Raw genomic sequence first — 25604 nt, forward strand, 5'->3', positions numbered from 1 at the left:
CTGGCATGGCCTGGGGCTGGTAAGGAACAGGGCTGTGGCACTGCCTGGTCCTCCGGATGCTGCTCTCTTGTCCACGGTCAAACCCACTCCTGCCCCACATTCACCTAAGCAGGCTGTTGAGGTCTGTCCAGCCCTTATTCCCTGTGGAATGGCAGAGCTGGCAGAGCTCTCAGCCAGGGATGCAGCATGGCACAAGGGTAATGCATCCCCCATGGATGCAGGGAACTACATGTAGGGGATCCCTACATCCCTACATGCAGTGGCAAGGACACAGAATTCCAGAATTGTTGGGGTTGGAAGGGACCTCTGGAGATCATCCAGTCCAATCCACTGCTGGGGCAGGGCCACCCAGAGCAGGTCACACAGGAACATGTCCATGGTGGGTTTGGGATGTCTCCAGAGAGGGAGACTCCACAATCCCCCTTGGGCAGCCTGTGCCAGGGCTCTGATGCCCTCAGCAGAAAGAACTTCTTCCTCATGTTGAGGTGACACTTGCGTGTTAGTTTATGGCCATTGCTCCTCGTCCTGTCACTGGGCACCACTGGAAAGAGTCTGGCACCATCCTGCTGGCACCCACATTTGAGATACTGATCTGCATGGATGGGATCTGCCCTCAGGCTGCTCTTCTCCAGACTAACCAGGCCGAGCAATCTCGGAGAAATGCTCCAGACCCTTGAGCATCCTTGTGACCTTTCCCCATAGCTGGTTATCTTTCTTGTAGAGGAGCCTAGAACTGGGTCCTGCTCTTCCAAGTAGAGCTAGCCATGGGCCATGCAGGCAGCAGGCAGGGATGGGGGGGAAGGAGCCTGATGCCCCTGATAGCCCAACACATGGGGTCGGTCCCCATCTCTCCCATATCGGCTGCACATCCCATGGGACTCCTCCTTGGCCGTGAGGCTGACAGCTCCTCTCACCCTCCCGTCCCCAGCATGTCTGATGCCAGTGGCAGCCCATGGGCAGAGGACGCGGGGCCGTGTGTCAGGGTCCCCTCGCGCACCCCAAGCCGGGGCAGCCAGCGTGTCGAGTGCATCATCTGCTACTCCTCCTATGACCTGGGCGTGCGGCTGCCGCGCCGGCTCTACTGCGGCCATACCTTCTGCCAGGCCTGCCTGAAGCGCCTGGACGCTGTGGCCAACGAGCAGCGCTGGATCCCCTGCCCGCAGTGCCGCCAAAACACGCCCACACCACGTGGCGGCGTTGCCATGCTCGACCTCGACCTCGCCACCTTCCTCGCCGTCAAGGCCGACAAGGAGCATCCCCAGGTGCCCGGCAGGTCCCATCCCGACCCGGCCACCAAGGGCTCGTGCAAGGAGAAGGTGGTGACGCAGCAGCCAGCGGGGCTGTGCCAAGACGCGGTGCCTCCGGCGCTGTTTCCCCGGCGGGGCTGCTGCCGGCCGTGCTCATGCTGTGGGGTGACGGCCGCCTTCGAGAGCTGAGCATGAGCAGGGAGCTGCTGAGTGCAGTCTGGGACCATTGCTGGGGACCCTCTTGGCCATGTGTGGACAGGAGCAGCCTGGGAAGGGCTTCAGCTTGCTTAGGGCTCACTGCCCATCCTGCCAGTGTCCGTCCTGCTGGGATTTGGGGTGCAGCAGGGTGGATGATGAGGATGCCTTCACCCTCTCGTCCTGCTCACCTGCTCCTCTGGCAACTCAGAAGCCTGACCCAGCCATCACAGACGGCCCCTGGTCCCTGGCCAGGGCCTTGCTCATCCATGGCTTCTCTATGCATGTAGCTCTTCAACAGGGACATCTCCACCAAGCATCCCTGGGGACATGGGAGGTGACACAGTGATACTCTGGGGCCATGTTCAACACCCTCAAAGCTTCACACCCATTAAACCACACTCCATTGGCCCTGCTGGCCTGCATGTCTTGGTCATATTTTCTGGTAATCCTGGGGCAAGCCCTGCAATGTTGGGGTTGGGATGCGGAGCAGCGACCTGCCCAGCTGATCGCTATCCTGTGTTTGCTCTGTTGGCCACTTGCATGAGTAATTTGAGCATTGGGGTAGCTGGACAGTTGAAATCGAGGATGACAGTGTTGTCAGGAGACCACAACACGTTGCTCCAGCTCTTCAGATTTATGTGTCCACCACCTACTCTGCCCCAGTAATGCAGAGCAGAGCCCGCAGGAGCTCCTGCTTGTTCTTGTGCTCTGTGGCACAAGCCAGGTTTGGATTTCCCCCCTGCCCCTCTCCCACCTCTCTGCCTCACAGCCAAGCAAACCCTCTGCTCCAGCCCCTTTGCCGTTTCTCCAGGCCATGCCTTTGCTGCCAGCAAGACTTTCTCTGCCTGACCCCAAACAGTGGGTGCAAGGACAAGACCCCAGACATCTGGGTGTGTGTTTAAGAGAGGCCAGATGTGGAGAACTGGGGTCCACCAGGGTGATACCAAACCAGTTCTTGGGCAGGGCTTGGCACTACCTGGGCAGCTCTTGTGGTCCTTCCACAGAGCCCATTTCCTGCATCTATTTTCCATGTGGTTTATGAGCTCTTCCAATACAGAATCACAGAATCACAGAATAGTTAGGGTTGGAAAGGACCTTAAGATCATCAAATTCCAACTCCCCTGCCATGGGCAGGGACACCTCACACTAAACCATGTCAGCCAAGGCTCTGTCCAGCCTGGCCTTGAACACCACCAGGGATGGAGCATTCACAACTTCCCTGGGCAACCCATTCCAGTGCCTCACCAACCTTATAGTAAAGAACTTCTTCCTTATATCCAATCTAAACTTTCCCTGTTTAAGTTTTAACCCGTTACCCCTTGTCCTGTCGCTACAGTCCCTAATGAAGAGTCCCTCCCCAGCATCCCTATAGGCCCCTTCAGATACTGGAAGGCTGCTATGAGATCTCCACGCAGCTTCTCTTCCCCAGGCTGAACAGCCCCAACTTTCTCAGCTTGTCCAGCACCAGGTACCATGGGTGCCCCTTGGGGCTCAGCAGGGGACCCCAGGCTGTGCTCCCTGCAGTCGCAGCGATCCTGTGTCCCCTGGGCTGTCCTGGTGTTTGACTGTCCCCTGCACTGGGTGCTAGGGCTGCAGCCAGAGGAGTCCAGCACCCATACCCTGTGCAGCATCCCCTGCACAGCACCCACACGTGTGCAGCACCCACTCATGCGCAGCACCCACAAGTGCACAACACCCACCCCATGCACAGCACCCATACCCAGCACAGCCCTCACCCCGTGTCCAGCACCCATGCACAGTTCTACCACTTGGTGTCACCTGCCATAAGGAGTCCGAGCTGAGCTGTTCCCAGCAGAGCCCAACCTGGGCAGCTCCAGCCATGGGTGCAGGAACACCAGGGATGTCCCAGCCCGAGGTGTCCGGTGGGACAGCAGATGTGTGATGTGGTTCGAACCTGCCTCGGGTCTTTGATCACATGGAAACATGCAATAAACGAAAGCCTTTAAGGACAGGAGGAGAGCTAACACAGAGTCTTAGCATCTTGCCCTCTATCTCCATTTCTCCCCAGATACTCAATGGTGGAGGTTGGGAGCAGTGTGGGAAGGGTTCCCTTCATCAAGTGATTCCCCTGCATCACTTCACTGTGGGAACAGTCTTGGCACCCTGATTTACACCCCTTGACCAGAGCAGGGCTGGTGTTGAGCCTCCTCCATCAGTCAGCGCAGGGCACCTGGGCTGTCCCTGCAGAGTGGGTGCTTGGAGCAGCCTCCCCTGGAGCCGCCTGGGGGCCAGGCTGCGCCATTCCCTGTGGAACCCTAAACCCCGGTGGGGAGCAGGGCACCAGTGGGTGCAGCCCTGGCTGGGGACAGGGAGCTGGGCTCTCCCTGCAGGTGCTGGGTCCAGAGGATGGGGCACTGATGAGCACTGGCATCAAGTGTGAAGGGACAGCGTCACTGCCGGGGGCAGGACCCCAAAGTGTCACCAGCCTGCAGCTGCTGCAGCCAATGCCTGCATTGCACAAACAGCACCAGCCCTGCACTTGCTGGTGTCCCTGCATGGAGGACACTGGGGACATCTTGCCATGTGCCATGGAGTGTGCAGCAGGGTGACAGTGAGGGGCTGGGGTGGGTTTGCAGCTCCTGGGGCCTCTGAGCGTGAATACTCTTTATTTAATAGTGTTTGTTGTTTTTTTTTTTCCCCCCACAATGAATTTTGCCCTTCCCTCCTGATCCTAGGTGGCCACAGGCAGTGCATCCCCTGGGGAGGAAGAGCATTTGGGGACAGGGATCCCTAAAAATTCCTGTCCCCATATAGCCCACAGCTATAGGACGAGCTGGTGTTGCAGGTCCGCGTGGCTGCAGGTCTGTGCCCTGCTCCAGGGCTGGGCTGGGCTGTAGGATTCCTCTGAATTACTTCCAGATGGGGATTAATGCAGTAAAACCGAGTTTGCTGCAGGATAGATAAACAACCCAAAGCTCCTCTGGATGCTATTAATAAACCTCCTGCCTGCTGCTTCTGGCCCAGATTTGGGAACACCCTGTGCACTGCCTTGCTGCCCTCCCAGCCCTTTGGCCATGATGACCCAGCACGAGGGTGTTAAACAGGACAGGAACTGCCATGGTGTGTGTAGAGGATGGTGTCCCCTCTTTGGGCTGCCAGTGGGATGAGGTGCTCCTGGTTGTGTCCCGGGTGTCCACCAGGTTCTGCCAGGGACACCAAGAGGTGACTCCTCTCCTCTCCTCTCCTCTCCTCTCCTCTCCTCTCCTCTCCTCTCCTCTCCTCTCCTCTCCTCTCCTCTCCTCTCCTCTCCTCTCCTCTCCTCTCCTCTCCTCTCCTCTCCTCTCCTCTCCTCTCCTCTCCTCTCCTCTCCTCTCCTCTCCTCTCCCTTCTGCTGTGGGGCTTCAGCAGCTTGAAACCGGAGCGGGTATAAACAGGGTGGGGGCAGACTTTGAGCCCTCTCGAGCTGGTGCTGCCATGCCAGGGCCAGGGTAAACAAGTTTTGGGTGGCTGCAGCCCAGTGGGTTCACCTTTCTCACAGCTTCTAACATGGGGGCTCCTGGGTGTTCCCAGTGTGCACCCAGACGTGTGGTCCTGCTGGGGAGGAGGAGGGTTGCCCGTGGGACCCCCATACCAACCCTCCTCTTTCTGGCATGGCTTGTGCTCTCCTGCCAAGGGCAAACAGAGACTGGTCAAGGGCTGGGCTCAGTGGGGTGGCCCATGGCTGCCAGCAGCACTCCCCACTGAGGACCTCTGGCCATGGTGAGCCAGCACACAAGATGGGGTTACATCTGATGATGGTACAACTTAAGCTTTATCCCACCCTAGCTAGTTATGGGGGTCCTGGGTCCATACACCCGTCTGTACATGGCTAATGAAGTTCTTCCCTGTGAGGGTGCTGAGGCGCTGGCACAGGGTGCCCAGAGAAGCTGTGGCTGCCCCATCCCTGGCAGTGTTCAAGGCCAGGTTGGACACAGGGGCTTGGAGTAACCTGGGACATTGCTGATGGTGGGGTGTGGAAGGTGTCCCTGCCTGTGGCAGGGAGTTGAAACCGGATGAACTGTAAGTTCCCTTCTAACCCAAACAATTCTCCGATCCTATGATGAGGCAGCACACCCATGGGGAGAATGAAGGCCAAGAGATGGGTTTGGTTTTGTTTGCTTCTTTCCAGCCTGCAGCACACACAAGCAGTTAATCCCGGGCCATGGTGAGCTGGATGCTTACCTGGCTGGAGCGGTGCCTGGCAGAGGGAGGAACGAGGGCTCGGCCCAGCACCTTGCCAGGGCAGCATCACAGCGGAAATATTTGCTGAGAAAAGTTCAGCTCCACCCCGAGGCAAAACCGGGGCTGGGAGCGCAGCGGCTCCGGAGCTGCTCATCCACCGCTCCCGGGAGTGCAGCGGCTCCGGAGCTGCTCATCCACCGCTCCCGGGAGTGCAGCGGCTCCGGAGCTGCTCATCCACCGCTCCCGGGAGCGCAGCGGCTCCGGGGCTGCTCATCCACCTGCTCCCAGCACTGCCCGGCACCTCCAGCCCGCACCTCTGGGAGCGCTGAGTGGCTGGACGGGCACCAAGGATCCTGGCCGTGGGGGAGCCCCGGTTCTGGAGCTCCCGTCGCTCGGTGCTCAGCCATGGGGTGCTGGTGGGGCCGCGGAGCGGTGCTGGCCTGCCTGCTGCTGCTGCGCCCGCTGCCCTCGCCGTGCTGCCCCGCCGCCTGCCGCTGCTCCGTGGGGAACGTGGACTGCAGCGAGCACGGGCTCCGCGAGGTGCCCCCGAGCCTGGCCACCAACACCAGCACCCTGTGGCTCGGCTACAACTTCATCACCGTGCTGGGGCCGCGCTCCTTCCCGCCGCTGCCGGGGCTGCGGGTGCTCAGCCTGCCCCACAACCATCTGGGGCTCATCCACAGCCAGGCGCTGGTGGGGCTCGGAGCACTGCAGGAGCTGGATCTAAGTGACAACTACTTGACCATGCTGAGCCCCGAAACCTTCTTGCCCCTCACCAGCCTCACCAAGCTGAACCTGGGTGGAAACAGGCTGAGGCAGCTGGAGCCTGGGGTGCTGCAAGCGCTGCCCCAGCTCCAAGCCCTCTTCCTGCAGGACAACCCCTGGGGCTGCAGCTGCAGTATCCTGCCCCTCTGGCGCTGGCTCAGCCACAACAGGGACAAAGTGCGAGGTGAGTGCTCGAGGACCATGACCCTAAGCCCCCCACCCGCTCCATGCTCTCTGGTCACCCCATCAGGGCTGAGGCTGCACCCAGCACCCTGGTGCCAGTGGCTGTGGGCTTGCAGTGGTGAGTGTCCATGGGGGTATGGGGAGGTTCCCCAGATCCCACCCTCAGGCCATGGCAGCTCCTGTGTCTGCTTGGGTGTCTGCACCCCTGGGTCTGGTACCTGGTGCCCACCTTGTGCCTGTCCTTGTGCCTGGAGAAGAGGGCTGGACAATGTCCCAGTGACATGAACCCGGCGCTGTCCCCAGCAATGGCACCAGCCCCATCACACTGAGGGCAAGGTGTGCTTGCAATGGGCACCACTGCTGATGCAGCTAGGACTCAGTGCCTTCAGCCCCTTCCCCAGTGCTTTCATGAACTTGGGGCTGATCCTGCATTTCTTCCTCAATGAACGTTGATCAGTCACCTCTGCCAGCAAGATCTCTCTTTCTGCTGCCACTGTTCTTGCTTGCTTCCAGCTTGGATGCGTGCCTGTCAGCTGTGCTGGCTGGGATCTTCTGTGGCCCCTCCACGCTGGGTGCTCACTGCTCCCCACATGTATCCTCTTGAAACCAGGCCTGCACCCTCCCTGCCCCATCTACCACCTGCTCCAAAACTATTTTCCAGGCCCCCTTCCAGCACTGTTCCCACCTCCCCATCTCATCCCACTCCCCACTGCATAGGACATAGATAAGCCTTGAACCTTCACTGCTCTCCTTCGTATCCCACCCTGGGCAATCCTTATCAACCTAACCCCTGTCCTCCTGCCCTGGTCCCATAAAAACCTGCCATCCCCTCTCTCCATGACACCTGCCTTGGCCCAGTGGCCCAGTGTGCCCATCGACACTGATTTTCTCTTCCAGAGAAGAGCTTGCTCCTCTGCAGAGTCCCGGAGCAGCTGAACAAGTATCCGATCATGGCCTTTGGGAACGAGTCCTTCAGGCAATGTCAGGAGATCTCACTGTCTGCCCAGCACTACATCACCTTCATGATCATTGGACCGTTCTCTTTCATGGCCAGTATCTTCTTCTGCACCTTCACAGGCTCCGTCGTGGTGGTTTACCACAACCTGCGCAAGGAGCCCCACGTCTCCAGGAAATCCTGCATCTGAGGGGTCCCCCCCAATAATGCTGAGCTCCCTCTGCCCCACTGCTGGGGGAGCAGCCTCCAGCTCTGAGTGAGGATGCTCGCAGTATTTTGGAAGGCCACCCTCAGACCAGGGGTGGGTACAGGGGATCCTTCTCCAGCTCACCCTGTCCTTGCCCTTCCACTGCCCAGGGACCTCAGTGTGCATTTCAGGATGCACCATATGCCTCCCTGTGCCTTTTGGTACATGCCAGGAACCCCTGTGTGCATCTCAGGACACACCATACCCCTCTGGGTGGCGTTTCCATTTACCTTTCCTTGCAGGTCAGGAGCCTCTGTGTGCCTTTTGGTTTGCCTCAAAACCCTCATTGGGCCTTCTGGTGCCCCCAACACTCCCCATATGCCCCTCAGTGCCATCAGCCTCGGTGTGCCTTTGCTTGCCAAGACCACTTGGCTTGACTTTTTGTGCATTCGAATGCTCTCCAATTGGCTTCCTGTGCCCTGACAGGCACTGGTTTACCTCTTGGTGTGCCCCAGAGCTCTCTGTGTGCCTTTTGGTGCACTTGAAGATCTGTGTGTTTCGGGGCTCTCCAGAGCCTCCATGGGACTGTCAGAAAGCCCCCAGGCCCCCCCCCATGTGCTGTCCAGGGACAGGGCAGGTTGCAAAATGCTTCCTTTGAGGGAGTCTTTCCTTGAGAAGGCTCAGCCAGCCACCAAGATCCAGGGTGAGGCTGAGGTTTGGGGTGAAGGTTGGACAAACACTTGAGCTCCCACTGATGTGGTTTGGCAAAGGGGTTGCAAAAAGATGGATGAAGCTGCGCAGTGGTTCCTCCCCAATAGCTTTTCCCATGGACTAAAGCTCATCCAAGGCCAGGGTCCAGGTCATCTCAGTGATGGGAGTGGGGACAAAAATGTGGGTTCACAGAGTTTGCTGCTGCCTCACATCCCACCACCCACAAAAGGGACTGGGGTTGCCCCTGTGTCTCCCTGCCCTGCTGCCTCTTGTCTTTCCCGGTGGAAACTCTTCTCCATGGCATTGCATGGAAATGCTTAGTGAGGGCTCCACAGGAACTCACAAGCTGGGGTGACAAAAGCATCTCTCAGGGAGGAGCAACAGCCCTTTCTGGCATGAGTCCTTACCCATTGCGAGGCAGTAAGAGCCACAATGAGATGACTGTGGCCACCGGCTTCCCCTGTTTGCTCCATCTCTTGCCCATGCAAGAGCTGCCAGGGATGTGGTGGGGGTCAATGAATGCTTTGGTGAGCTCTTGCCAGGGGTTAAATAAATCATGTAATGAATAAACCAAATGTCACCTCATCTGTGGCTAGCTCCCATTTCTATTTGCAAGAGAGAAACCATCCCAACGTGCTGCCACACTTCTTGAGTCCCGCTTGGCTCAGCCTGTGAGGGCTCTGGGGAGCTGGTGAAAGCAGCATCTCCTCTGGGATGGCTGCAGGACCTCTGCCAGGACCAGCCCCTTGCACAGAGCCTTTCCCAGGAGCAATCCCAGCTCCCTCAGATCCTCTCTAGTGACAGCACTCATCCTTCCTCAGGAGGTCTTGGCTTCTGATTTGGAGCTAGGGCTTATTGTCCTTCATGGTTGGGCTGGTGGTCTCAGCACATGGGGAGGAGCTGGGGATCACAACAGTGGCAGGGGATTGCCACTGTTTTCCCCTTGATGGAGGTGGGTAAGAGCCAGGGGGCTTCAGTGTCCTCGTCCCCCACAAGGCCTGTCCCTCCCTGCAACAGGCTGTTCATCAGCCTGGCATCTGGGAATGGTGATGTCCCTTCCCTCCTGGCTTCTCTGCAGCCCCTGGCCTTTCTCCCTGCTGGCTTCATCCCTCCCCATCCATCCACCTTTTGCTGTTTTCAAACCCTGCGGCAGCACTGGGTGAGGCTCTGATTCAGCACAGGGCCCCCTGCCAGCTTTGCCACAAGACAGACACGGAAAGAGGGACATGGCACTGGAATAAACAGCATCATGATCCGGTCTAGACTTTACTGAGCTCTTGCAAAAACTTGGTATTAATGTTACATTAACGTAGAAAGTAGAATGGGTCCAATGGCTCAGCTGGAGCGAGATGAACTTGATGGAGCCACTGCAGTGAGTGGGACGATGCTCACAGACCTCAGCTGCCATCTGAAAATCCTGCCTGCCCTCGGGGGAGCCCCGTCGGCTCGGCTGGCACCAGGAGAAGGCAGTTCATGCCACTGGGGCTTGGTACCGTGCTGCAGGTGGGTTTTCCTCCTTTGCAGGAGGCAGGATGCGGTGCTGCCCATGCACATGCTGTAGCTGCTCATCACCAGCCTGGCTGGTGCCAGATGCTTCTGCTACGCTGGTATGTCCGGACCCACTCACAGAGCCCACAGAGAGGGTGCTCAGGGATGCTGGCACATGGGCACAATGCTTGAGGGGAGGAAGGTGTGGGGGGGAACAGCGTCAGCTGGTCTTGTTTGGTTCTCCTCTGAACTGGGATCTGGCTTCCACATCTCCAGGTTCAGGCAGATGCAGCCACACGAGCTGGGGCTTCAGGGCTGCTGGCAAGCTTGAGCTGCAGGCAAGTGTGGCAGGGAAGCTGCCAGTGACTGCTGTGGTGACCGACACTGCGAGCCACGACCGGCCAGCAACATCTCTCCTTGCATTGCTGGTGCTGAGGCAGTGTGGAGCTTGGCTGAAGGTCACTGCAACCATCCAGGGCTGATCCCTGAGGAGATGTTCATGGCAGGGAGAGCCACAGTGTGAGAGCTACATGAAGGCCATGGCCAGGTCCTGGGGATGTCTTCTGTGCAGGAAGGCTGGGGAGCCAGAACCTTGGCTGACAGCATGTTACAAGCTCCAGAGTACTGTGTTTAGCACACGAGCTTGGGCTGCAGGGCTGGGATCACTCTTGCTTGCAAACAGACCACATACAGGAGCCAAGTCATAGCCATGGGCCGATGGAAGGGAGGAGCAGGGGGTTCATCCCCGGTGAGGAGCACAGCATGCATCTTCCAGCCCCTGCTGCAGCGGGGGGTCACTCAGCACAGCAGGAACACACGCCCAACCTGCTGCTCCCCTGGTCTGGATCACGAGCATGTCGGTCTGGAGCCCTCCAGGGTGGTTGGAGACATGGAGCACACGTCTGAGGGCCCATGTGTGTGTGCTGGGCAGCCTTCATGAAGCCTGCAAAGTGGAGCACATGTTTGTAGTTGGCACCAACTCTTCCCTACTACCATGGCAGAGCAGGCACCAGGCGCCTTTCCCCTTGCTCATAACTGGTCAGTGGCAATACTGATTATCAACAACACTGGTTGGAAGCGATTATCTCTGAAAAGTGAAGTCCAAACCATGTCCTGGTTCTGCCGTGCGTTCTGGGGCACGAGCATGGCAGCAGGCCTAGGAAGGGTGGGAGATATACAATGAAGTCACTGTGTATGGATGAAGGATGCTTTCCTCCCATCTCACCCAGAAGAACCCATCAGCGTCCCTTTTGAAAGGCAGTCCTGGCTGTGCCTTCCTACTGTGTTGGGGCAAGGACTGATGGCCCTCGGGGAGAAGGTCACACCACAGTGCTGACTGAGGGGTCGGAGAGGTTGAGCTGGCCGGTGATGTCGGTGGGGTGATATTGCTGCAACACACAAAGACACAGACAAGGAGAAAGAAGTGTTAGGCAGTTCTGGCACTTGCCGCAACCTCTACTTACATCCCATGTGTCCCTACGGGATATCTCCTGGGGGCGATGAAACGGCCCAAACCCCACTGCCTGCTGAGGTCCCCTTCCCAGTGCAATCCAAGCTTGTGCAGAGGTCGTTGCAGACACTCTCCAAGCACCCCATGGCCGGGCAGGGAGGACGCCCAGGAGCGCGGCGCAGCTCCCACAGTGGCAGCGCGTCTCTGCTGAGCGAGCCCCTCGCTGCGCTGGGAGAGCTTCAAGACAAAGCCTGTGACTCACCAGCCCAGCCCATGGCTGAACCTGTGTTTGGAGGGTCTGGCTGGGGTTCGGCATCATTCTGGTGCCAGATCAAGCTGTGCTTTGAGGCCAGGCCGTTTCACCTCCTTGCTCGAGTGCCTCTGCTTTGACTGTCCTTTCACACAGGTGAGATGTGTGGTGTGGGTGACTCTTGACAAACTGTGGTGTTGATTGCTAATGTGACAATAGAGCCTGTGTTGGGGATGTGGCTTGGATCTGGGGTTCTGCGCTCTTTGTGGGTGGGGGGGTTGGCAAATACCCCCTGGGAGAAATGTCCCCAGCTGCAGTCCCACCAGCAAGCAAAGAATGAGAGCAGCAACACCCTTCAATGGGCAAGAGAAAGAGAAGTCCTTCTTCTCCAGGCAGGGCTTTACAACTGGGTAGTTACTTTCTCCCTTCCTCCTTCCATACTCCCTTCCTCTCCCTGCTCCACTCTCCAAACCCTGAACTGGAAGAAGCCCTGTCCAGCCCTGCTGTGAGAGCGGATGGCACTGAGCACCTTATGCTGCTGTCTGGGGACCTCAGTGGGTGTCAGGACAGGAAAAGGGTCTCAGTGGGTCTCCAGTGCTGCAGTGTAGACCCTCTCCAGTGACATCTGCTACCACACTACTCAGGAGAGCTGCCGTTCTGCTGGGCCCCGTGGGCTCCTCGGTGATGGGTTTTCACCCATCTTGCGATGGTCAGCGGTGGCTGTGGCCCCTACGGTGCTGCTGGTGGCTCTGGCTCTGTGGCTACCCTGTGTGGCTCTGCACCTTGACTCCTGCCACGGGAGCTCTGGGTCCCCATAGGTGTTGCGTGGGGTCCTTGGGGCTGCCCTGCTCTGCCCGGTTTTGTGCTTCACCAGAACACCTTGGTGGGGAGATGCTGGGGCAGGAGTGTGAGCCAGCACGCTCCTATCTCTCCAGTTCATGTGCTGGGGACAACCAGGGAGCATCTCACAGGATCATTCTATCGTTGACGGCACTAGCTAATATTAAAACAGAGCTTCTGAGATGTTCCTTGCTGTGGCTTTGCCTTGCTAAGGGGCAACACCTTGGCCGTCACCAGTTGGCACGGAGAACGGCCGAGGAGAACCTGAAATCGCTCTGCTGCCCTGAGGGAGCTTTTTGGGGTTATTTGTCAGCCACCAAAAAACGACCCTTTCACCCCAAAAATGGGCGTGGCTGCCCCCACCTTGTGAAAAACAAGGATTCCAGCTAAATGCAATCTCTTTTTCCATGGCAAAATGGCCGGAGGCATGTGCTCGCAGGACGGGGCTCGATTCCCGCAGGGAGGAGAGGCGACTGGGAAAGGGGAGAGGCTGGTGACTCACTGCCGGAGAAGAAGGAGGAACTCGAGGTACAAAAAGGAACAGGCTGAAGAAAGCTCCTTTGTTCAGTACCCTGCCTGATGCAAGCAGGGGGGAGCGGTGTGTGCATGCGGGTGTGCGTGTGCCTCGGTGCGCTGTACGTGTGACTGCAGTGCTCGGAGGTGTAGCAGGGCAGGTTGGGGCGTTCTGGCCTCTCTGCACAGCTCTGGGGGTGGGAAACGCTAAAATAACCAAGCCAAGTGGGGAATCTGGCCAGAAAAATTAATATACAAGAGCATGGCTTTTGATTTGAAAGCATATCTCCTCCAATCACAGAGTTATCACAGGGTAACATTCTCATTTACTTTTTTTTTTCTTGTGTAGAGTTCATGCATGCAATTTTTAATAATAAAAACTAAAAATAAAAATAGAAAGGAAAAGAAAATGAAAAAAAAGCAAGAAAACTGCCATATCAAAACCATGTTAAAGTAGAACTAATGCTAGAAGCACATATTAGTAATTTAGGGTAAATTATGTTACAGGGATGGTGCAATTATCCCCAAACCAAACATTATAAAGCGAAGAAATTAATCAATATTAACCGTAGAAGAGACTCAAACATGTTAAGGTATGGAAGTGAAGTGAAGGCACCAAAAACTTTAAATGACAACCAGGAAGAAAATATAGACAAGAACTTAATATGTCTTTAAAAATGACTTCAACCTAATCTGGGCTTATATGGTAGTCCCTGGCTGGTGGAAGATTTTCTGGAAGAATTTTGGAGTTTGGAGTTGTTTGCTTTTTTTTTTCAATTAAAAATTAGAATTCCAGCTAAATGCAATCTTGCTGTAGAAAACATCAACTTTCTTCTAAAAAAAAAAAAGAATAAATTAGTTGTCTTTGACCTACTTTTGGTTCTTTTAGGCCCAAAACTAGGTTGGTTTTCAGCCAAGAAGCGTTTGGCTTTGGGATGGCTGATCCTTCACTGAAAAGGTGACCTTTGTTTCCATGAACCCCCTCGGTTCTCGACCAGCTCTGGCACCATCCCCATGGCAGCACCGGGCCCTCGCTTGGCGGTGGCGTGGGACGTGTGTCATGCTGTGCCCTGGGGGGGGACACCCGCAGGCTGGCATGTGGCTCTGCGGGCGCTGGTGATGGCTGCAGTGGTGGGGCTAATGGGACCTGTGCACCTCGGTAACGTGTCTGTACGAAATGTGCCGGCTCGGAAGGTGTCTGTGTGGTTTATGCGTCTCACATGGCTTCTGTGGGGTTGCAGTATCGTGGGTGGCTGCGATGGATGGCAGTACGTCAGCTCTGCGAGTGCTATTCGAGTTGCAGGAGCTGCCTATGGGGAACACATGCATCTCCTCCTGGGGCGGTGGGGATGATGTGCCGCGGAGAGGCTGTGCAGCTCGGGTGATGGTGGGCGCTAGGACGTTCAGAGTGGGGTGGTAGCTTCCCAGGGCTGTCTTGGCTCCATGGTGCCAGCCTGTCTCTCTGGCACTCCTGAGGGACCATTCTGCAGGGCTGCAGAGCAGAATCCATTTTTAAAACTCCCGACAACGAAAAGGAAAGAAGCAAGGCCACCAGGTTTGCGTCTTTCGCTCGCTAGCCAGGAGAGCCCATGGGGCTGGGGTCAGCCTGGCCTTCCAGCCCCATCGGCTCTCAAGCCCATCTGAGACCTGGTGTGGGCCCGTGGCTCTGCAGAGCATCATGAATCAGAGCGCCTCGCTGCTTTCTCATCTTTACAAGGACCCCAGGCAACGTGTCCCAGCATGCTATGTACTCATGGGGCCTTCCACAGCAGGAGGGCACTGGGATCTCTGAGCCAGGGCTGCTGTATGGAAGCGGAGGGCACCAAATGGCAGGCCATGACATGAGCTGGTGGCAGCACCCTCCCGCTGGCTGCTCAACCTGCAGAGCAACCAGCTCTTGGTCTGCCCAACATCACCACAAAGCTCGCTCCACCATAGACCTCCTTCAATAGCCAGATCTTGGACCTGCTAGTTTCCATCTCGGCCACGTTGGTTTGGATCTTGGCTCTGCTAGGCTGTTCTTGACCCAACTAGCCTGGTTTCCTGGGGATTATGTCCTGGGACCCTGGCCATGTCACCTCCTGGCAGGCAGAAGATTGCGGCAGGCTCCTTGGCAGCAGGAGCTGCCCCCAAAGCAGGGGCCATCTTCTGGGATGAGTGGGGCCAACTCGCTCCAAAAGCCTCCTGTGAGCAACATGCCAAGAAGAGCATGGCCAGGACCAAAAACGTGGGGAGCCCCACACTGTGCTAGTCCCCACTGGGTGAGGGAAAGGGAGTGTATGGTTCCACATCTCCATGGGACCTCTGGTGCTGGTCAGCCCAGGGCACTGGGGTGCTCCCACCCTAGGGCAGAGAACACTGTGGAGTGATGTGGTGTAAAGTGTGTGATACACCAGGGAGTAGAATCAGGCCCAGGATGCTTCCCAAAGAGGGAGCATGACAGGTACCAGGGGTGCCTCACACCGGCTGCCCCATTGCTCCTGGGCTCTCCCCCTCTCCAACACGGGTACCAGTCCCCTCAGGTGCCTACTGCACCCTGATGCTCCTGCTCTTCCAGGAGATGGTTTCCTAACCTTGGAGTTGTTCAGACACAACAAAACATGATGGGTCTACTCAGGACATGCCGAGGTTCCCCCAGCAAACTTTTCTGGAATTGTTTCTCCCCTTTTTTCTGTCCATCTTCCACACTCTTTCCACCCTGTCCCCCCTGCACCACCCGCCCATCTCTGTCTCCTCTCCCCCGGCTGGGTCTCCGGACACCAAGACACAACCTGTAACCTTCCTGCAGAGCTGCTTGGGCTGCAGCAGTGGAGATGGGGAACACCAGCCATGGGGGCATCACTGGGACAGGTGCCACCTAGGGAGCATGAAGGCAGCACAGAAGATGACAGGGATGCCCGTTGGTATCACTGAACGGTTAGGCTTGGAAAAGACCTTAAGATCATCTAGTTCTTCCCTGTGGGGTGAGTGGGGAGAGTGTGGGACCCCCCCCCCCCCCCCGCATGCCTGCCAGGCTTTGAGGTGACAGTGAAAGGAGCACTTTGTGTGAGGCGGTGGCAGCCGAGCCCAGCCGAGGGCTCAGCTGTCCCAGGGCTGTGTCCCATGGGTGCTCCACAAGCTCCTTGGGCTGCAGCCTGCCTTGGTGTCAAAGGCAGCCACCTCCGTTCCGTGCACAGCGCCGTGGCCCCGAGACCCGCTGCGATACCGCATGCTGCTCCCCGAGGCGCCGCGAGCCTGCGGCCAGGGACGGGCCATCCCGCTGCGGGGTCCACATCCCCACGCTGCCACCGTCCCCCCTGCCCCCGCAGCCTGGCGGGGACCCTGCTCTGAGCAACCCCGGGCAGAAACCCGCCGGTCGCCCCGGGGAGGAGGTTCCGTCAAGCCCGTCGCGCCGGGAGGTCGGGCAGCAAGACGCAGTGGCCGCTGCCACACGAGACAACAGAGTAGCCACAGTGCAGTGTCATACAACAGACGGCAACATGCAGAGGGACACCGGCTCAGTCCGACAGACCAACAGCCCAACCTGACGCTGAAGTGCCCGAAGCTCCAGCACGAGCGGACACGTTTGCACATATGGAAACAGCTGGCTTTAGAGGCAGCAGTTTGGAAATTTTCTCTGGTTACATGAGAGCAGTTTTACTCTGAGGCGGAAAAGCACAAGTTTGAACCAAGATTGGGTCTTTAACAACCTCCTCTTTCAAGCCTTTGTGTCTCTTTTCTAGAGCTGCGTTACTGCTGACCATAACCAGAGGCAGCTGTCGCTCCTGTGCCGAGGACTACATCCCGAAAGCTAATCGTCACAAACAAAAATCACATGTAGAGAATGTGACACGCATGGGTCTTGGTGAGGTGACACGGTGCCCAAATTAAATCGGAGTGATTGTTTTTAGGCATACAATGACAAACAGGTACAGGAACACTCAGGAATAGGAGAAAGGGAAAAAGAAAAAAAAAATTGAAAAGAAAATGTCATCGGTTTCAAGAGGTCAGCACCGGTTCAGGTGAGCGAAGCACAGAGAGGAACATCAGAAATCATCCAGGCAAAAAGAAAACAAGAAAACAAAACAAAAACTCGGTTGCATCTCCCAACTCATCACAGGACTCCAAGCCACCTCCTGCCTGCCCTCCAGGATCCCAGCATCCTTTCAGGTACACGGGATGACTGACTCACTGACTCACTGACTGACTGGTGACGAACATGAGCTATGCATGTACACTGGCAGCTTCGGGATGGGTGTGTGGCAGTCGATGGGATGGCAGAAGAGAGAAAGAGAGAGAAAGAGAGAGGGCAGAATTGTTCTTCTTCCTCTTACCGTATCCTTGGAGGACCTACGTCTCTTGAAGCTGGAGGCCAGGGTGGAGGTGATGGACCTAAAAGTGGCTTTCTTTTTAGGGTCAGGTTCTGCTCTACCACTTTTTCTATCCTAAAATGAATATGTATAAGTGATTAGATCTCTAGTGTGTTGTTGGAAACGCTAAATCTATTTGAATACTGCCCCGTGTCATGTCCTTCATTTAGCTGGGAAAGCTACTGGAGGTGTCCTGTCACGCCCAGTCCTCCAAGGGCCTCCGTGACCCATGCCTACAGCACGGCCACCACAATGCTACAGCTAACAGGGCTGGCCTCGCGTATGGAGTACTGGGAACTCCTCTGGGGAGTATCTCTGCTCTCCTGGTTGCCTGACCTTGCTTCCTGGGAATGCTCTGCCTGGCACCCTGCCCCTCGCTTCCACCTGGCTAGACCGAGAGGTGAGATGCTGCACCTACCGCTACAAAAACATATATGTCATAACTGCTCATGGCCTTTTGTGAGGCTGAATCGTAGTGCCACAAAGATAGAGAGAGGACTGCATTGAAAGAGAAGTCATTGTATGGATATTCTGTAAAAAAAAAAGGTATTCAAAAAATTTGAATGAGGCATTTGTGCAAAGCCGAACGTGGTTGTTGGTGTTTGGTTGGTTTGGTTTTGGTTTTGTTCAAAGTAAAACAAGTTGAAAAAGAAAAAAATTTAAAAAAAAAAGAAGAAAAAATAAGAAACCACCAAAAAAAACTGGAAGAAAACAACAAAACTAAAAGGAACCGAAAGGTTAAAGGAAAAGAAAGGGAGGAGGCAAAGCGTTAGCGCTATGATGTCGTCGGGGTCGGGATGAACTCAAAGAGAAACAGAACTGAAAACTGTAGGCGTTGGTGTTAGCAAGTCGGACCTGGTGGGCGCAGGCTGGGAGCACCAGCCGCCATGGCGCGGGGGCAGCGAACCGCGGGGACCGGCCGCGCTCGGCCGCGGGCGCTGAGGACGCTTCCTCCCCAATTGCTTTCGTGCCAATGAGTGTGACCTTTCCGACGGGGGACGGAGTGACCAGGTCTGGCTCTGCTACCGCACGGGGGTAACCAAAATGTATCCCGCTGGTGCGTAGAGCATGCTCGGGGATACATTTGCTCCTCCTTCTCAGTTCTCTCTTTTGCGGACATGCACAAACGGAAAAGGAAAGCAAGATGAATGGAATGAAATGCCTTTTTTTCTTCCATGGCATCTCAGGAAATAGCCATGGCAAAACTGTGATCCCAAAAAAAACCATTATTTTTGTTTGTTTGTTTTTAACAAATAAATCTTTCCACTTGCCTACCTTCTAGCAATGTACCAGATACTAGTGCTCTGACGTTTCCTCCTGTGGAAAAGTCTTACAATGTCAAACGGCTCTTTACCATGAGGCTGTTTACCCCCACAGGGCAGCATGCTTTGCTCACAGTCCCACAGACTCTGCCCAAGGACCCAGTGCAGTATTTTCTAGAAGGTTGGCAAGTGAAAAATGGCAGTGCGACTAGTGTGCTCTGTCCCAGCAGCCTTAACCCCCTCGGTGCTGCTGCTGCTGCTTTTTGGAAGCAAAGGAAAAAAAGAAACAATAAAAAAAAAAGGAAAAAAAAATATAGAGAAACGGCTTTTTCCGAGACTCTCATCAGTGAACTGAACCCAGCGAGCTCTCAGGATACAGCAGCCCGGCCTCATGCTTCCCCTCGCTGCTCTCAGCAGGTCTCCTCCACCCGGGAAGCCCACCCGCATGCCCCAGCCAGCGCTGCTCCCACAGGGACACCGCTCCGGGCTTGTTTTGGGGTCCCTGACCCCCCTTCTCTCTCTTTCATTCACTGGCTTTGCTGTGCACAGCAGTCTCCTTTAGTCACCCAAAGGATCTCTTGCTCTTTGAATGCCAGTTTACTGCCCCAAGGAAGAAGAGCAGCTCAGGTGATCCAGAGAGAGCCTCCAGATGCCCTAAACTGGGGTTTGGGGGCACCATGGGGCTCAGCCCCGAAACCAAGGGAAGCGTGAGGCTGGTGGCCCATGGCCATGCCCATGGCTCAGTGTCACTGCCAGGAATCACTGTCCCTCCCGCGCATGGAGGTATTCTGGGGATAGGAGAAGCCAGGGAGAACAATGGCCCCATGAAAGGGGCTGTGGGGAGCCTTGGTGCTGACAGGCACCGGCATCGCTGGCTCCCGTGTGGGGAGACGTCTTTGTCTCCAAATGACAAGAGCACGCACCACCTCTTTTAGGAGCTGGTCCCAGGTATGACAAGGGCTGCCACATCCCTGGGGAGCGGGCTGGGTGGGGGAGAGGTGATGGAAACAATCCCTGGAGCATTTCTCCACCCGAGCACTGGGCAGGGATGCTTAGAGACAGTGGATTAACCCTCCTGTGTGCTGGTGAGCATGGCCGAAGCCAGGCAGCAGGGCAGAGCTGCAAGGGCAGCCACGCCATCACTGATTGCTTGGCCAAGACTTGTCATGGATCTGGCACGTGGTCCCCAGCAGCACAAAGTCCCCATCCCAAGCACCATTGGGGCATTCGGGTCAGGTCTCTGTCCTGGTTGTAGCTTGGCATCATCCAAGGACATCTCTCAGGGACAAGGCAGGGGCCCCACCCTAGAGCTTACTGAGTGCCCAGTAAGGCCCAGCTGGAGTTGGGGTAAGGGAGGGAGGGCCCCATGCTAATCCACAGCTCTGCATTCACTGGTTTGGTGAAGGAATGGAAAACGCACCTGTTGGAGATTTGCTCTAAAAACGGTTTGTCCTACCTGCAGGTTTTTCCTCCACACATTAACGGCCGCAAACGCCAGCTGCATCTGCTTCCTCCGTGCGTCCTTATGCCTTTTGTAAGCTATTTCTATGAATATTAAAAATATCCCGGCAACAATACCTCCAGCCACCAGCATAAACACACCTGAAATAAGCAGTAAAGTTACAGGGGGCAATGGCAATTGCAACACGCCGCTTCATTTCCTCTGCACCACGCTCAGCAACAGGAGCATTCTCCAACCCAGTGTCCCCTCCCTGGCCCCCTGCCATCCCTCTGCAGTCCTGGAGGGGCTGGGGTGGGGAACCCAGCAGAGCAGGGCTGGTGCTGTGTAGGCTGGCGACCAGGGTGATGGGCAGAAGGGTGATGGGGTGCTGGATGTCCATGCAAGTGCCTCTTGGTCAGGCACAGGGCATGGGCTGTGCTGCAGAGATTCTGAGGGCAGACACCATCCTCTGGGGCTATAGGGTTGTTTGGACCAGAAACCCACCTCTGGTGCTCATACTGATTTCTTTGGGGAGCTTTGCACCCTCTGTGCTGCCCTGGGCCAGTTGCAGCCCACAGGGGTCACAATTTTAGAGGTGTGTCTTAGGAGATGCAGCAAAGTGCTCCCTCTCTCAGTGCTTCTGCCCTGGCCCGTGGTGCTGGTGAGGATGGGGTTTCATCAGACACCTCTCATCTCACATCACTACATTGGCTGGGTGAAGGGCCATTACCATGTTGGCTGGGTGAAGGGCCATCACTAGGTTGGCTGGGTAAAGGACCATTTTTAGAGCAAAGGGAGAGCAAGTCTGGAGTAATTCTCAGTCTCTGCAAAAGGGGACCCAGAAAAAACCCTTCTGTATTCATTATCCTCCTCCTGCCCCCTGCCCACTGCCCGGGCCCAGCCAGGACACACTCCATGGGGCTGGGGGCTTCCCCTCACCACCACCTCCCTCCTGCAGCAGGATCCTCGCTGCCTCCTTGCCTGCTCTCGCCTCCCCCGAGGTGCTGCTCCCCTCTCTCTGCCTTGGTGACAGCTCTGATCTCACTGTGACAGCGCAGTTTGGCCAGAGCGGAGGGAGGTGGGCAATGGTCAAAGCAGGACAGCCCCACCGATGAGAAAGCCGCCCCAGGGAAGGTGGGGAAAGCTTTGCAGAGCTGCTTCAGGTAAGGTGGGATTGGAGCCCAACAGCAGCCTCCCAGCTCTAGGAAAGCACAAACCCAGAAGAAGCAGAGCTTTGGCCTGAGAGGAGAGCCCCGGAGAGGAGAATGTCTTGAGCGAAAGCAGGCTACCCAGCGAAGAAGAAGAAAGAGGTTTGCAGAACAAACCTGCCATATTTTCAAAGGTGAGTGTTGCTGGGGCATTGCTACGGGAGTCACACTCCTGATACCTCACCCAAGTCTTGTCCAAATCCTCCATGAAGCCGTTCTCGTGGGACCTGGAAGCACAAAGAGACAGGCAGGAGTCATTGGGACCAGCCACAGGCAGCTGGAGCACATGCTCCATCCTAGAGCTTTCAAGAGCTCCATCTGCTCTTGTCTGCAGCCTACGAACACACGAACTGATGGTGTGTGTGCATGCACGGCTGACTGCATGTGTGTGCACACACGTGTGCAGGTAGAACTTTTGCACAGAGACAACGTGTGGCCTATCTTCAGTGGCTGCCTGCACTTTATGTGTTTGCATTTTGCCCTGCATGCAGCCACTCTCCACAAGCACGGGAGCACCCAGAGCTGCCTGGTGCCACTGCCCCTTGTTTGAGAGATGGAGAACTGGCTGGCTGCTGTCAAAAAGAGCCTCATGCAAGCTCGGTTCGCAAGGAGAGGGATGGAGCTGACTGCTGTAAGCAGTGCCTGGAGAGAGGCTGCAGGGAGGTGACATGAGCTATGTCTCCCAGTGCCCTCCTGCATGTTCCCCCCTTCCCAGAGCCACTTGGGAGCTCAGACAGCACCCCAGTCCTGACTGGTCATCACCGGCACCCCTAGATCAGGGCAAAACTTCTGCCTGGCAGCTCCCTCCTGTGCATGGTGAGGGCTGGGACTCCCTAGCAACTTGGTGTCACCTGGGGGGAAGCAAACCACATCCCTGCAGTGCCCATTCCTGCTTGGACAGGTGCTGGATGGAGGTGGGCACAGAGCGCACATCCCACCACAGGTCTCCCTGTGCCTTCCTCCCTCTTGTCCCTGGCACATCCCCCTGCCCTCTTGACTGCATGCACCCCTTGGGCTTCCCCATCCTCTCCCAGCAGGACACCAAGGCCTCCTGCTGCCCCTCCAAGCTGCTCACATTGTTGTCCTAAGTCCCTTCTGTCTCGCTGCTACCCATCCCCATAGTAAGACCACCCTACAGACAGAGTCCCATGGGTGCTTATGTTACCCCGGCTCCTGCTTGTGTCTTCTTTCTCCCTATCCTCTCTCTGAGGCCTTTCATCTCCACACCTCAGGCAGGACCATGGTGGCTCCTGACCCTTGTCTCTCCTTAAAACTAATCTCCCTCCACTTGCTGCTTCCCAGCTGCCCGTTACTCCATCACCACATTCCTCTGGCTGCAGTGAGTGTGGCATTTCTGAACTAATACAACAAAATCCCATTTTATCTGTAATATCAGATCGACTTGCGGTACCCCACACTGCAAGCTAATGCTGGTATAAAGCCTTAGGTGGACTCAGCAGGGGCCCTGATGTATCTCTGCCTAAGAGGAATTGTCAGAATTGGAAGAAAACCCCTGGAACATCAAGCCAGGGCAGTGCAGTGCCAGGCTGAGCTCGCAGAGACCAGTGGAGAAGTGGCAGTACCCTGCCACTGCTCACAAGAACCTGGTGCTGGGTGGCCTCAGGGATGCTCTTTGCCAGCTTTGCCTGTGGTCTAGCATAGCTCCTGCTGCCTGCCCTGCTCTGTTCTGCTCCGCTCCCTTCCTCAGCCCTGCGAGCAGAGCTGGGGTGTGGGTGCCCACCCTGGTTGCTCAGGCACATTCCCTTCACCAGGAGGGACAGGGCAGCCACCAGAGCCCGTGTCCCTGCAGAGGGTTTGGGGAGGAGTGCCAGTGCCTGACACAAGGCTACTTGCATGCTAACACATGCAGCATGCGGGGCAAGCCCCATGCCAAGAGCTGGGTACAGACTTGAGGATGGCCAGGGAGACGTTCTGCTTCCATGGGCTGTCCTTGCGCATCCCGATCCCGAAGCCGGAGCGGAAGAAAAGCTCCCCCGTTGTCACCAGGTCACACTTCTGGGAGGCCTCAAACTCCAGCACCGCCGAGTCCCAGATGAAGGCGTGGAGCTTGCTGGGCAGAGAGAGGACAGGCAGGTAAGGTTGTGCCTGCAGCCACTGTGGGAGCAGTGAGGGTGCTCCCAACCCTAACTTAAACTCGGATTAGCATCACCCTCCTGCAGCAGCATCTGTGCTGGGAGGCAAAAGGGTTGGCAACATTTTGGAGGAGGAGTGTGAGGGGTTCACATGGGACCCAAAGTCACCCAGCCTTGCACAGAAGCAAGCAGAGAGGCCAGAAAGGTAGGCCATGGGCAAGGACAGGTCTCTGACTGTGCCTTTCCTCACAGAGACCTTGTGCTCTCCATCCAGAGACATGGTACGCACTAGAACTAGGAAGATCCCACCCAGCACCAACTGTTCCGGTCCTGTCAAGCCATGCTTTGGCTACAGCTTCCTCCAGGTTTGCATCAGCCCTCCTCATCCCACAGAACCGCAGCTCCCTGGAGCTCTTGCCAGCATGGCCAGGCAAAATGCTGGCCCCACTCACTTGTCCCTCACTGCCTGGATGGCCTCGGCAGCGCTCTCGTAGTTGTGCTTCTCCATGTGCCGGTACATGGTGCTCAGCTCCACCTGCCGTCGGAAGTAGATGTCCACCGAGCTCTGCTTCACCGTGGCGTAGATGAACTTATCAGAGGGGTTGCGCAGCTGAAAGGCAGAGAAAGGGCTCCTGTTTCTTCTGTCCTTCATCAACCAAACTGCCCCACCCCAAAACCATGCTTCCTAATTTCCTATCTCCTTTGGGGACCTGTTTCCCAGAGAAGATCTTGATCTCAGTGGAGCTGAAGATGCCATGGAGCAGTGGATGCCATTGGGCAGTGGATGCCATGGGGCAGTGAATGCTCTGGGACCACAGTGGTGGGGCAAGGGATGCCATGGCACAGGGACCTTGTGGCACTGAGGATGCAGGAGGCCTATGGATGCCATAGGGCTGGCAGTGCACAATAGGGTGTGGGATGCTGTGGGTCAGCACTGCTGTGGGGCATATTCCTGTGTGCCTGCGCTGGTAAGTTGCGGCTGTACCCTTGCCAGAGCAGGAAATGGGTTTGAGGCATTCTGGTATCTGCTGAGAGTATTGACTGCACCGCTGGGACAGTTTCATTAGCTATAACTCATCTATAATGAATCGTTTCCTCGTTGGTTAGTGCAGGCTCTCCAGGAACTGGCAGGCAGCTCAGTTGGGTATGTGCTGTTCCTGGACAATTATTTTCCTGCTGATGCCTCCCCATGTCTGTTCATTTCCACCCAGCACAGGGTCTCAGACCCACCAACATCAGCCCCAGGCAGAGACTCCCAGGGCTCAATCCCCTGGCACAGACCCACAGCCACATTAAAGGAGGTCTCTGTGGACTGCAGACCACAGTATATGAGTCACGAGGTACCCACTGGAGGCATCTCTGCTCAGAGGTGGGCAGCGGGGGTGTCCTGGGTTCAGAAAGCAAAAGAGGGGTCATTACCCGGGGATCGTTAATGCCCGTAATTCTCTCCTCAGGCCTGTCTAACACCAGGAAGGCTGCCAGGTTGGCAGTGTATGAAGCCACAATGATCATAGCAAAGCCAGCCCACACCATGCCAAGAATACGGGCAGAGAAACTCCGGGGAGCACCTGGAGGGAGAGAGGAGATGAGATTGGCACAACAAGGGCTTGACTTGGCCACCAAAGCTACGTCCGCCCCACATGAAATCAATGGCAGCTACAGATGTGCACCCTCTCGCTGCTGACAGCTCTGCAAGGAGCTTCTGCGCTGCCCAAACCAAGGAACCCAGCTCCTTCCAGAGCATGATGTGCCTCACCCTGATGTATGCGTAATCCTGGGTAGGAGAAGCAGCCCAAGAAAGACCCATTTCCCATCAGTGATAGTCTGCACAAGTGCCACAGGCATGACAACCCCCATCACCAAATCTCCTGCCAGCCTGCTCCAGGGAAGGCTCAGGGGATGAGGTCCCTTCAGGGCATCAGCCCTACCACAAAGGGAGTCAGTGGAAGGGAACTTGTTCCCTCAGCTCAGGGATGGGGCCGCAGGACAGAGCAGTCCCACTGCATGCGGAGATGCACCTTCTCCAATGCCAGAGTTCAGCAGGACTCCCCAGGAGAACCACATGGCCGAGGACAGGGTCAGGGCATCTTCCTCCTCCTCCTCGCTGTTCACTTTGAACCGGCCAAATGGGCTGGAAAACAAGAACCACTTCTCATATCCCTTATTCTGTTCCCCAGGGCAATCCACTGTGCCATAAATGTCCTGATGCTGCCTTACACCACTCATCTCTACAGAATGTGCTTATGCCCTAAACAGCCTTGCATGTGCCCTCTGCATGCAGC

At 56.4% G+C, this 25604-nt stretch overlaps 3 protein-coding genes across 18 annotated transcripts in view; 2 read left to right on the forward strand and 1 right to left on the reverse strand.

The window, feature by feature from the left end:
* Positions 1–929: 929 nt before the first annotated feature.
* On the forward strand, positions 930–1749 carry RNF224 (ring finger protein 224). The gene has a single exon (XM_061479582.1). It carries the CDS (start codon positions 930–932, stop codon positions 1434–1436), a length of 507 nt encoding a protein of 168 aa, XP_061335566.1. The 3' UTR covers positions 1437–1749.
* Positions 1750–5745: 3996 nt separating this feature from the next.
* LRRC26 (leucine rich repeat containing 26) lies at positions 5746–8997 on the forward strand. Its single transcript, XM_061479649.1, has 2 exons — positions 5746–6576; positions 7473–8997. Exons 1-2 carry the CDS (start codon positions 6033–6035, stop codon positions 7718–7720), a joined length of 792 nt encoding a protein of 263 aa, XP_061335633.1. The 5' UTR covers positions 5746–6032; the 3' UTR covers positions 7721–8997.
* Positions 8998–9666: 669 nt separating this feature from the next.
* The window catches only part of GRIN1 (glutamate ionotropic receptor NMDA type subunit 1), a 38978-nt gene continuing 23040 nt past the window's right edge, over positions 9667–25604 (reverse strand). For 2 of the 16 annotated variants that reach the window (XR_009747762.1, XR_009747764.1), the window contains 10 exons: positions 25341–25453; positions 24742–24890; positions 23775–23932; positions 23139–23300; positions 21347–21456; positions 20037–20182; positions 18174–18425; positions 17283–17393; positions 11629–14461; positions 9667–11304 (listed from right to left, as the gene is read on the reverse strand). Coding sequence is in view for 9 of the 16 variants with exons in the window: in XM_061479763.1 (XP_061335747.1) it covers positions 11236–11304; positions 17283–17393; positions 18174–18425; positions 20037–20182; positions 21347–21456; positions 23139–23300; positions 23775–23932; positions 24742–24890; positions 25341–25453 (1270 nt within the window). In the remaining 7 variants the exon portion in view is untranslated. Of the gene's footprint in view, positions 11305–11628; positions 14462–17282; positions 17394–18173; positions 18426–18593; positions 18636–20036; positions 20183–21346; positions 21457–23138; positions 23301–23774; positions 23933–24741; positions 24891–25340; positions 25454–25604 lie in introns of those variants that run through there. The other 14 variants (XR_009747767.1, XR_009747766.1, XM_061479765.1 and 11 more) reach the window with 11 other exon arrangements.

This window comes from Pezoporus flaviventris, unplaced genomic scaffold, assembly GCF_033815535.1.
Source record: "Pezoporus flaviventris isolate CSIRO_AGI_PZ_B2104156 unplaced genomic scaffold, CSIRO_AGI_Pfla_v1 ptg000154l, whole genome shotgun sequence".
Classification (NCBI taxonomy): domain Eukaryota; kingdom Metazoa; phylum Chordata; class Aves; order Psittaciformes; family Psittacidae; genus Pezoporus; species Pezoporus flaviventris.